At 39.4% G+C, this 12,899-nt stretch overlaps 2 protein-coding genes across 5 annotated transcripts in view; one reads left to right on the top strand and one right to left on the bottom strand.

The window, feature by feature from the left end:
• Positions 1 to 5,579, bottom strand: part of zgc:113531 (uncharacterized protein LOC541359 homolog) — a 55,791-nt gene extending 50,212 nt beyond the window's left edge. The window contains exon 1 of the mRNA XM_039735618.1: positions 4,832 to 5,579. Coding sequence (XP_039591552.1) covers positions 4,832 to 5,164 — 333 coding nt within the window. The 5' untranslated portion in view covers positions 5,165 to 5,579. The remainder of the gene's footprint in view (positions 1 to 4,831) is intronic.
• Positions 5,580 to 5,647: 68 nt separating this feature from the next.
• ccdc24 (coiled-coil domain containing 24) overlaps positions 5,648 to 12,899 on the top strand; it is an 89,547-nt gene continuing 82,295 nt past the window's right edge. The window contains exons 1-2 of one of the 4 annotated variants that reach the window (XM_039735615.1): positions 5,648 to 5,728; positions 8,707 to 8,890. In XM_039735615.1, the coding sequence (XP_039591549.1) occupies positions 8,723 to 8,890 (168 nt within the window). In that variant the 5' untranslated portion in view covers positions 5,648 to 5,728; positions 8,707 to 8,722. Of the gene's footprint in view, positions 5,729 to 6,808; positions 7,011 to 8,706; positions 8,891 to 12,899 lie in introns of those variants that run through there. The other 3 variants (XM_039735617.1, XM_039735616.1, XM_039735614.1) reach the window with 3 other exon arrangements.

The raw sequence follows: 12,899 nt of genomic DNA on the forward strand, positions 1-12,899 counted from the left end.
TTAGAACTTTAGAATAGTGGTTCCCAAACTCGGTACTGGGACCCCCCTGTGGCGGCACGTTTTTGTTCCAACTATATTCACAATAAGTGATAATAATTGATAATTGATCTCATTTATTTAGCTGGTCTTATTTGGCATTTATTAAAGCACAACAGTATGATTTTTAAATTAGAAGACGTAGAAATATTCATTTTTTTATTATAGCTTAAAATGTTTAATCCTTTTTGTTGTTCTTTTAATTATTTTTCCCTTAATTCTGTGTAGTCTGCTCCCTTGATAGTATCCTAATAGTGACAATTAAAAACAAGCAAAGCAGACACCCGTGAAGAACAACACTAAATGATGAAAAGATGCAACTGCTTCAGCATCAGACCCACTAATTAATCAATAATGGAAAGGAAGAATGGAAATCACGATGATCATTAATCCATCCAACCATCCATTATCCAACCCCCTACATCCTAACTACAGGGTCACAGGGGTCTGCTGGAGTCAATCCCAGCCAACATAGGGCTCAAGGCAGGATTGAGCATTAATAAAAAGTAAAAACAAAAGTACATTATCCACATATAACTGCTTAATTTTTATTAAAATGTATTAACACAATTATTTTGTAAGTTCTTCTTTAACCCTAAAACACAGAAAGGAAATAACAGCTCACTTAATTAGGCTAGGAGTCCAATTAAGTTTGTTAGAACAAAAACCTGCAACCCCAGGGGGTTCCCAGGAATAAGTCCAGAAACCACTGGCTTAGAAAAATACAATGTTTAAATTGTCAGTCATCCAAAATGAACTTCTCTTTTCCTGTTCATGATGTGTTTTTTGATACCAATTTTACTTCACTTTATCAGCAAAAACTTTGCTTGATAACACTCCAGCAGCACCAAGATTCAGCAGCCAGCCAGACAGCCTTGCATTTGACTAACAGCAGATCACTTAATGTAGAATAGTTAAAACGCTGGACTGTGGGCCACAAAGTTGTCAGTTTACATACCACCGTTGCTTCACCATGTGACCCTGAAGTAATCACTCCGTACTCTGATGAGCAAAGAGCAATAGTATTCTATATAGATCTTCTTATATAATACGCTACCATGGGTGTCCATTTGTCTGTCCAGGATTTTAAATCACCTGTAGCTCGCAAACCGTTTGAACTATTGACCTGAAATTTGGTACACATATACTATGTGACGTCTACTATCCGCTTTCGGGGTGATGACTGACCTCCAAGGTTATTCCTCTTTTTTTTTTATTTTATTTTATTGTAGAATCAACTCTCGGCACCAGCCAACAGGGTGGCTGTGCGGCGCATGCATACAGGCGTTGTTCTCATTCCCTACCACCTTTCCCGTTACTTCCCCTACCTTTTCCTATCTTAAATCATCCTTGAGGCAGATTGAGTTCAGCTTAAGTGAAAAGTTAAGGAACATATACTAAGCATTTGCAACACAAACACTGACTTAATCAGTTTTAACACAAAAAAGATGCCGTTGAAAGAAGAGAAGAAGCGAGCCGCTAGGGTGGAGAAAAGAAGAGCTACTCAGGAAGCAGCAAGCGCATCATCCTCTGAGGAAACAAATTATAAACGTACAGAGAAAGAGTATGAAAACTATGAATGCTTAAGTCAAGTGCATTACTGTGCAGTGTGCCGTTACTAGTATATATATATATACTGTATATTATATATATTATATACACACACGCAATACTGTATATACAGTATATGTATATTATCACGCACGTGAGTCTGAGAAACGTATTCCGGGCTCATCTAATGTATGCAATATTACACCGGGCAAGAGGGGGTGCTACCACTTGGCATTTTTGTGTTGTTTCTCTTCCTCAGCAGTGAGAAAATGCCCCTTGAGGTCACGTAAACCCACCCCTTTGGGCTGGACAGCTATAACAACCCAATGCCCCCAAATATCAGATTCTCATTTGTACCATGACCACCTGGAAGATGTGGCTCCCTTCATGCTCGTAACAGCTATACTTTCTAAAAGCTAGAAAGGCAATTTATGTTCTGTTTTGTGCCGTCGAGCACCTGTTTTGTTTATTATTTGCCACAAATTAAAAGGGGCAACCTGGCTGGCAGCCCAGCACTTCATACAGGTGTCCTCAGTTCCTTCCATCTGTCCAACTCTGCGTGGAGTTTGCATGTTCTCCCTGTGTCTGCGTGGGTTTCCTCCGGGTGCTCCGGTTTCCTCCCACAGTCCAGACATGCAGGTTCGGTGCATTGGTGATTTTAAATTGTCCCTAGCGTGTGCTTGGTGTGTGGTGTGTGTGTGTGTGTGTGTGCGCGCGCCCTGCAGTGGGCTTGCGCCCTGTGTTGGCTGGGATTGGCTCCAGCAGACCCCCGTGACCCTGTAGTTAGGATATAGCGAGTTGGATAATGGATGGAAATATACTGCTCAAAATAATTAAAGGAAAACTTTGAAAACAGTGCTGGATATCTATACTGATATGGACTGGGTAATGTGTTAGGAACGAAAGGATGCCACATCGTTTGATGAAAATGAAAATTATCAGCCTACAGTCGGCTGAATTCAAAGACACCCTGAAAATCAAAGTGAAAAAATGATGCGGCAGGCTAGTCCATTTTGCTGAAATTTCATTGCAGCAACTCAATATCGTACTCAGCAGTTTGTATGGTCCCCACATGCTTGCATGCGATGGAGACAACGGATGGTATCCTGGGGGATCTCCTCCCAGGTCTGGACCAGGGCATCACTGAGCTCCTGCACAGTCTGAGGTGCAACCTGGCGGAGTCGGATGTAATGAAACATGACGCCCCAGAGGTGTTCTATTGAATTTAGGTCAGGCAAGTGTGGAGGCCAGTCAATGGAATCAATTCCTTCATCCTCCAGGAACTGCCTGCATACTCTCGCCACATGAGGCTGGGCATTGTCGTGCACCATGAGGAACCCAGGACCCACTGCACCAGCATAGGATCTCACAATAGGTCCAAGGATTTCATCCCAATACCTAATGGCAGTCAAGGTTCCATTGTCTAGCCTGTAGAGATCTGTGTGTCCCTCCATGGATATGTCTCCACAGACCATCATTGACCCACCACCAAACCAGTCACGATGAATGATGTTACAGGCAGCATAACGTTCTGCACAGCTTTTCCAGACCCTTTCACGTCTGTCACATGTGCTCAGGGTGAACCTGCTCTCATCTGTGAAAAGTTCAGGGTGCCAATGGTGGACCTGCCAATTCTGGTATTCTATGGCAAATGCCAATCGAGCTCCATGTTGTCAGGCAGTGAGCACAGGGCCCACTAGAGGACATCGGGCCCTCAGGCCACCCTCATGAAGTCTGTTTCCTATTGTTTGGTAAGAGACATTCACAGCAATGGCCAGTTGGAGGTCATTTTGTAGGGCTCTGGCAGTGGTCATCCCGTTCCTCCTTCCCCAAAAGTGCAGATACCAGTCCTGCTGATGGGTTAAAGACCTTCTACGGCCCTGTCCAGCTCTCCTAGAGTAACTGCTTGCCTCCTGAAATCTCCTCCATACCCTTGAGACTGTGCTGCGAGACACAGCAAACCTTCTGGCAATGGCACGTATTGATGTGCCATCCTGGGGAAGATGGACTACCTGTGCATCCTCTGGTGGGTCCAGGTATCGCCTAATGCTACCAGCAGTAATACTGACCGTAGCTAAATGCAAAACTAATGAAAAAAACGGCCAGAAAAGATGAGGAGGGAAAAATGTCAGTGGCCTCCACCTTGAATTTTTTTGAGCAGAATATATATACATATACACAGCAGAATATATATATATATATATATACTGTGTGTGTGTGTGTATATATATATATATATATATATACATATATATATACTGTATATGTATGGTAATTCTGTACTTGTAAAAATTGATTAGTGTTAGGGTGTGCAGGGATCTTACCCTTAAAGTTTTGAAGGCTCCTGTTGTGGGGTTCCCCTTACAGTTTTACGGGCTAAGTACCACCTATGCCAAATCAAAGGCGGGTTTGACTGGTCCTTGTTATAACCGGGACATATGGATAGGGTTTAAAGTATTTGTTGGGACGCATAGCTTGAAATCGGGACAATACCGGTACGTCTGTTCACCCTAATTTGGATGGCAATGACGACTGAAATACGCTATATATTGACTTCGTGGGGCACTTTGGACAATACGAAGCTTTTCTCGGTCATTAGGTCAGAATCGTGAGTGAAATTCCAAAAGACAACATTGTTTTTTTTTTCTTTATTATTATTATCTAAAGTTTGATTATCTTGAGGAACTCTTCAGAAGTTGCACATTCACTTTACTGCAAGAAGATGGCGCTACCTGACACCTCTCTTAACCACAAACTTTTAAAACACATACCGCAGAAAATACGGTGTACTGTATATACTTTTGTTACCAAGTTTCTTCGACTCTGGAGTACATGTCTCAAAATGTTCAACAGAATAACTGGCAAAAATCAAGACGTTAGGAATGGATAACGGCATATGCAGGAGGGCTTTTTTACTGAGCTATTACAGCAACAATAAAAATTGTTAAACCCTTGCATGTTTTTTTCTTTTTTCAGAAACATTTCAGCCAACTAAAATATGCACTTTAGCCTGAACAAAAAACACTCCCTACACAATAAGTTCACTTTCATAAAAACACATCTAAGAACTGCAGAATTATTATAATTATTCCGTTTTAAGCTGTATCATTTTCGACCACGTCAGGGTGCTTTTATAATCTGATTGATCTTTTGAATTAATAAATAAAGATACTGTATCTAGCAGCTGTCCGGCTCGCTGGAATCTGTAGCCTTTTAGACAGCTGTGGAGAGCATGCGCATTCACCTGGAATTGTTGCCCGAGCTCGTAGACCTCGCCTCGGTGTTCACATCCGATCTTCTCGCACCGCGGGCAGCAGTCTTTCGGGTAGTGGCTCACGTGAATACACGCGGCGGGCAACGCGGTACACTCCGTTTTGCCGCAGGCCGCTCCCTCGGTGGTGCATTCGCACTGGGTGCAGGGGTCCGAATCCAGAAAGTACCACTCACCCACGTAGTATACACTGCCGTTGGCATCGCAGGTGCTCACTTGTCCTGCCACGGAGAAAGCCAGTCCGCGTGGCGCACTGAGTTCGAGTAGCAACAAGTAATAAAAAGCTATCGCCTTTCCCTTGACCATCTCTTAATCTTATAGCGCCAGGTGCGTATCTCTTTTTGAGTTTAAAAAATATTCCTTGTGCGTTTCAAAGTAACTTTTCCCGGAGACTAGGTTTTCGAAAAATAGAACATTTCAAGTGGAGACAATAGCACATCAAATGCAGGCGTGAGGATTTCTTTGGAAGGGTTCAGTGCCCCCACTCTGCACTTTCCAGTTTCACTTGTATTTCGGAAACGCAAGAGGGACAATGGTATAGCGGAGATTGACGATGGGGGCAGTCCTTCGCTTCCTGCTGTTCTACTCCTGACGAAGGTGATGTCCGTTTGGCTGCTTCGAAGACTCCGCTCATGCAGAAACGCAACTTTTTGCTCGAGTCACTAGCTGTTCTTAATCCGAAAGCCGGAGTCGAGCTTCTGTCTGTCTGATCTTCTAATCTACACGTGATTGGCTCCATCCAGACCCCTGCGGGGAACTGCAGTCTGTAGTCCAAATTCAGAACGGTGCCAACAGTTCCCATGCAGCTGCACCACACGCAGCTTCGACTTCCAGTAGGAGTGTAAAAGTTTATGGAGTGCGCCGAGATGGGTAATAAGCCAACACCTTACCTACAGATCGTTCTGACTTTTCTTCACCAATTAAACTTTATTTTCATGTGCGTTTACGTTTTAAAATGCTATTCGTTTAACTCCTGTCTGCGACGAGATTGCAGTTCGTGGCATATTATTAATGCGATTGCAAATCGTGGCATATTATTAATGCGATTGCAAACCGATATTAAAGATTGGTACTTTTCAATTATCGTGACGTAAAACGGAAAATTCACGATTAGGTACCTAATAGGTAGTTTAAGATTAGTCACCCAAAGAGGACATTAACATTAGGGACCTATAGGTAACTATGCTCCATCCCCACTAACTTTAAGGTTAGTATTTTTAGTTGAGGTAGGCTAGAAAAGTACCCAAAGATTTGACCTTGATAACACACAAATAAGGATATATTTGGTTGCATCGCTTTCAATGTGGGAATTCTTCGATTTGCAGCAACACGCAAGAGCACAAAGAAGGCGAGGTAAAGATACTAAAGGATAAGAAGTGCACCATCAGCCACCGTGCTGGATTCCACCACAGACGTGACATTTAAGAACATGTAATGATTAACTAAAGTAATAAATCGAGACGAGATAACTACATTTCTTAAGGGAATACTTATTAGACAGATTCGCATATGTGGAGTGTGGAGGGGAACTGTACAGATTGTCATGTGTTTTGTGTGTTTTGCTTCATACGGTTTTGGTCACTGAGTTAATGAGAAGATCTGTCGAACTTGCCCATCTGATTACATCCATAGACGCCTGGGGTCTTTTATACACACTGAGCCGGAAAGCAACCCTGGACTCCCAATGCCTTTTGTTCGCAGATCATCTTGCACTTAGCCTTTGATGTTTAGTGCATGCTGTTTTCAGAGTAGTATTAATTTTTTTTCGTTTTTAGATTTTTTTTCTCCTACAGCAATCCACAAAGGCGTGGATCTCGTACTTTAACGAGTGAAAGTCAATGGAATGTAGCAATTTTTTAAAAATCACTTTACAGAAATGTGATCCTTAATGCATGCGTGATTCCCCACAAGACACTCTCTCCTGGTTTAATTTATTTATTTTTTTTTTTTTTGTAGTCTGGCTGCATTCCAATCTAAGTGCGCACCTTTGGTAGTAGCTTTTTTCAGGCTTTAATTTTACCATGTGTTGATAGAGTGTACCACGACAAACCTCGCGATACTTTGTTCTTGGAAACGAGAATGTTTGAAGTGGCTGCTTGGATACGGAATATTTCAGGAAACACTAGCGATTATTAGCGTGGCGTGGATGTTGGTAAGTGTGTTATGAACCTACCAAGTAGAAACTTTCTTAATCGCTGGTTTTACAACATAAGTCCGTGTGATAAAATTACAGAAGTTATGAGTGAGTTGCGTGATGAAATGAGCCATCGGTTAAATGCAAGAGAATAGTTGTTGCGTTAAAGTTTTTTAAAGACCACTGGAATTTAAAAGTAAAAAGGAAGGTTGACTTACTAAAGGAAATAAATTACTTATCTATCTATATATCTGCCTATCTATCTGGTATAAACGTTTCAACAATAAGTTAGCACACTTTTCTATTTACATCATTAATGTCTCTTTAATGTAGAGACATTAACAGTTAAACATAAAGGAATTAAATAATACAGTATATTAGAAAATTAATCAAATCAATAAAAACCTCACCGTGTATGTGTTCAGTTTTAATGTGCAAATATTTATTACAGGCTGTGATTTAAAGATAACTGCTTTTAACAGTTAACATCACATTATTACATTTTAAGCCTAAACAGATTAAAAACAAGCTACAGTACATGCATTTTTGCATAATTCTTTTACTAATTTTCCAAACCTGCTTATTCCAGCAGAGCATGTGGCAAGATTATGATAATTAGTAAAACATTTACTGCTGTTTCAAGTGGTGAAAATATATGGAGAGAGTCCGTTGCCTGTTTACTTTTGGAACATAAGAACGTAAATGTGAGAAACTAGAAGAGACCTTTCAGTCCAACAAGCCCTTTTGTTTAGCTAATAGCTAAGCTGTTCCTATATCTCATTCAGATTCGTCTTAAAGGTTTCCACGGTTTATGCTTCAAGTACAGGTCTTGGTAGTTTGTTCCGGACTCCTACAACTCTTTGAGTAAAGAAGTGCTTCCCGGCTTCAGTTTTAAATGCACTTCACCTTAATTTCCAGTGGTGTCCTTGATTAGGTGACTCACCCTTAAGCCAAAAGAATGTTTCTGATTTTACTTTATCAATAAATGCCTGAGGATTTTAAATACCTGGATTAGGTCCCAACTCATTCACCTGTGCTTGAGGCTAAACAGGTTTAATTATCGGAGTCTGTCAGAGCAGAACATGGCCTTAAGTCCTGGGATAAACCTGCCTGCTCTTGTCTCCTCTACTTTGTATTGATATTATTAATTTCAAATGTTCATTTATGAGAATGCTTTGCAAAAAGCTTCACAAATGCTATTACAACTGTGGGTGGATTTCACTTCTCAATATGCAAATTTCACTCAATGGCAAGCCATTTCCACCTAATGAAAATAATGTTAAAGAAACTTGCTCTTTTCCTTCTTGCCAAATAATTAATTGAATATATGTTAGAGGCTTAACCTAGGTACCTCTTTTTAATAATATTAGTTTTGAAATGATGATAAAAAATACTTTTTAATAGTACTGTATGCTAGATGACACTGAGGTACAGTATTTAGGTCTTGGGTTTGAATGCTAGCCTAGTCCAGCCAGTGTCAATGAGAAGACTGCATATATTCTCCCCTGTGTGAGTGGGTTAATTTCCCAAACCCCCAAGACTGTTAACATGTGACTGAATGTGAATGGGTATGTAAATATGCTTTGCAGTTAATTTATGTTTTTATTGGGTAATTACCCAGCTTTCACTAAAGCTAATTAGACATTGGATTTTATTATCTTAAAGTGCTCATTCTTTGTTTTGTTATTTTTTGTTTCTCCATGGGTATGAAAAGACAGTAGGTCACCTTTATGGCTCTAATACCCGAGGATGAAGATGGTGAATTCCTGGAGAACTATGAACCAACCCATTCACTTTGGAAACTTGTGGAGCAGTATGTGCCTGTGGCAGATCTTCCAGAGATCAAACGGATTTTGGGGGAAGGCCTGGTTGATTTAAATTTAGAGATGCACAAAGAGGTAGGATTGAATACTATGAATGCTGCTTTTAAGTTTCAAAAGGATTTGTGTTTTTTGTATTTTTATACATTTTATTGTAATTGGTCATCATTCCTTGGCTTCTTTATTAAGTACTAAGACTATATAAACACATTTATAACTCAAGAAAATCTTGAAAGTCATTGTTGTAATGATATTACACAGGAGAGAGAGAGACATTAAATAAAATGCATGTTATCAAGTAGGTTAAAATATTAAATAAACACATATCAGTGTTCCCCAGCAAAGATTTCATATCTTTACCCTAGTTCTGCAAATTATCAGTTTTTACCCCAGTACTTTTCTATAGGGTTTTGTCTTCACTTTGCACCTTACTAATTCTTTCTGGGACAGAACTGTAACATACCAAATGTCCCTTTGTTTAACCATGAAAAATAGTTCACAAAGGGCACTTTAGCCTCCAAAGGATTTTTTCAATTTTGGACAAATTAATCCTGGAAATGTCTAAACTGATTATCTTTGGTTTACATTTATTCCCCACACATTCCTCTTTAAGATTAACTTGTACCTGTAGTTCATGTCCTTACAGTGGGATGACTGCATTCTCCATACGAAGTTAGCATTCTCTTTGCAGTACCTTAACAGCTGCTGATGGAGGCTACCTCAGTTTCCTCCACTGCAATGACTGAGTCTCAGAGTACCTTAGCAAATGTCTTGAGCCACTGCAAGAGCTCTGTTCTAGCTAAGATTCACAGATATGTCAACCTGCTCCTGGATTGCTACCTTTGAGAGACTTAATTCCTGAATCTCCTGAATGAGTACAGCACACACCTAAACAAACAACAATAACAATATTTATTTATATAGCACATTTTCATACAAATGATGTAGCTCAAAGTGCTTTACAATATTGTAGAAAGAGAAAAAAGACAACGTATAAAAAATAAAATTAGGGAATACTAATTAACATAGAATAAAAGTAAGGTCCGATTGTCAGGGAGGACAGAAAAAACAAAACAAACAAAAAAAAAAACTCCAGATGAAAGGAGAGAAAAAAAAAACCAAAATCTGCAGGGGTTCCAGGCCACGAGACCACCCAGCCCCCTCTAGGCATTCTACCTAACATAAATGATCTCGATCAGTCCTCATGGTTTTCAGGCTACTTATATCCTTAGGCTCTCAAATCACTACTTTTAAAAGAGATCATCCAAATGAGCCCAGCTCGCTATATTAACACTTGCCACAAGACATATACAGTAACACACTCTGGGGAGATAATGTCAGTAAACAAGGCAGTTTCGGTGAGATAATAGCCAAACATTGTTTTATTCTAAATTTGTTCGTTTTCAGAGAAACCAGGTATATTAAAGTTAGAATAACAGAAGACATACAGCCTAAATAATTGAAATAAATTTGCCAAGCTTTGATTCAGTAGAATCAGCTAAAGTGTTTTTTGCAGTATACAACATTGTGCTGCTTTTCTCCTCTTCTCCTTTGAAGTGCATTTTCATTTAGTATTTGGTGGTGTACTTTTGAAAGCACAATGTTTCTTTGCATCTTCTAAACAATTTCTCTCTCTCTCATATACCAAGCACTGCTTTTCACATCTCTCATCAAAAGCCATGTGTCGTTTGTATCATGCTAGTAGAGGTACGTTCTCTGATACTGTGTGTTGATGGCTATTTTCAGTAAGGCTAAATCACTCCAGAATGTGCTTTGTGACCCCAAACTAGATAAGCAGGTTGAAAAGTGGATGGAGGGATTTCCTTTGTTTTCTCTGATGATTCTTTTGTTTACACAAATATACCTTGTACACTTTAATCGTTCTACTCTTTAATTTTCTCCTCTGCCAAAGCCTTAATACTGCTATTTAAATTCTACAGATCGCCACTGTTATTCAAATGAGCATTAAAGCATCACTCACTGCTTTTTGTGTGATGCATTTATTAGTTCAATCCATCAATCTGTGTGAGGGTGACTTACTCTAATTTACCAAAATGGGGTAAAAATGATTTTAAAGTTCACAGCTAGTGCATTCATTGATATTTCTATAGTAGTTGTTGACATTTTATGTTGTATTTTACACTTGTTTTCTAAGCTGAGTTATGTTTCTAAATTCAGACATTACTGCATGTGTCCCAAAGTTCTATTCTATATGGACCCCGTTCTTGGACTTCTGTTTTATTCCTTGGCCTGTTTTGTCCTGCTGCACTAACCAGCTAGTCTATTGTACATTCTGTACAGTGGGAAGTGGGGCCTCACTTCAGTTGCATTTTTATAAATTCAGATTACTTTTTAAAACTACCTCACTGTGTGCTTAAATACTGTATATTTGTCTTGTAAATTCAGGCACCGATGAATACCAGCTTATGTTTACAACTGTGGACTGTTTAGTGCATTCCCTTCATGTTCGCCTCATGTCTGAGCAGATTTTCTTGCTCCCAGATGATTAACTAAGAATTCTTTTGCTAAAAATATTTTGAGTGATGAATGCTTCCTTTGGCAATTTAATATCTTTAAGATAGTGTAGCTCACTCAACTTTTATTGGCAGTGTTTACAAAAACAAAAAAAAAGCAAAAAACAAAAAAAAAAAATACTTTGTAAAGTCAGGACCATTGTTAAAAGTATTATTTTTTGTTAGTACAGTATTTGATTATATAGTGCATCCAGAAAGTATTCAAAGCGCATCACTGTTTCCACATTTTGTTATGTTACAGCCTTATTCCAGAATTGATTAAATTCATTTTTTCCTCAGAATTCTACACACAACACCCCATAATGACAACGTGAAAAAGTTTACTTGAGATTTTTGCAAATTTATTAAAAATAAAAAAAATTGAGAAATCACATGTACATAAGTATTCACAGCCTTTACCATGAAGCTCAAAATTGAGCTCAGGTGCATCCTGTTTCCTCTGATCATCATTAAGATGTTTCTGCAGCTTAATTGGAGTCCACCTGTGGTAAATTCAGTTGATTGGACATGATTTGGAAAGGCACACACCTGTCTATATAATTTCCCACAGTTGACAGTTCATGTCAGAGCAGAGACCTAGCATGAAGTCAAAGGAATTGTCTGTAGACCTCAGAGACAGGATTGTCTTGAAGCACAAATCTGGGGAAGGTTACAGAAAAATTTCTGCTGCTTTGAAGGTCCCAGCGAGCACAGTGGCCTCCATCATCCGTAAGTGAAAGAAGTTCGAAACCACCAGGGGCCTCATGTATAAACAGTGCGTACGCAAAAAAAGGTTGCATAAGAACTTTTCCATGTTCAAATTGTGATGTATAAAACCTATACTTGGCGTAAAGCCACGCACTTTTCCACAGTACCTCATACCTTGTCGTACGCAAGTTATCCGCTCGGTTTTGCAAACTGGCGGCACCCAGCGTCAAAGCAGTGCTACTCTTCCTTTGTGGTTATCCTTTCCATTCCTGATGCGGCTTTCTAAATGCACTGAAATTAATCGCATATTGTTTATTACTGTAATGCATCTGATTGTAATTAACTTGTAACAATATAATGGTCCAGGGAATAGCCATAGTATTCCAAATACCATAACTGCTTTAGCGTTGTTACGCTCACTGCACCTTCTTCTTCTTCTTCTTTCAGCTGCTCCCGTTAGGAGTTGCCACAGTTGATCATCTTTTTCCATATTGCTCTCACTGCACCACTCGGAGTATTTATATAACTGTATCTGAGTGTGAATCACAGCAGCAGCTGATCGGAAAGAGAATTATCAGGATAAAGCTTTAAGCACATGCTACCTCAGCCACGGCAAAATGTTTCAAAGCCTTTCCTGTACGGACCTCTCGGTTCAGAAACAGTTTCATCCCAAAAACTTTAAACGCACTCAATCAATTGCTCCTTGTAGAAATGTTTGTACTTTCCTGTATAAGTAGAATCACTGTAAACTTGCACTACAGTTATAATATTGCACAACCTGCGCCACTTTATAAAGTGCGTATTTACATATGATGACGATATCATTTTTAAGATGAAATGCAGCAAAATATGTTTATTATATTATA

Source organism: Polypterus senegalus, chromosome 14, assembly GCF_016835505.1.
Source record: "Polypterus senegalus isolate Bchr_013 chromosome 14, ASM1683550v1, whole genome shotgun sequence".
Taxonomy (NCBI): Eukaryota; Metazoa; Chordata; class Cladistia; order Polypteriformes; family Polypteridae; genus Polypterus; species Polypterus senegalus.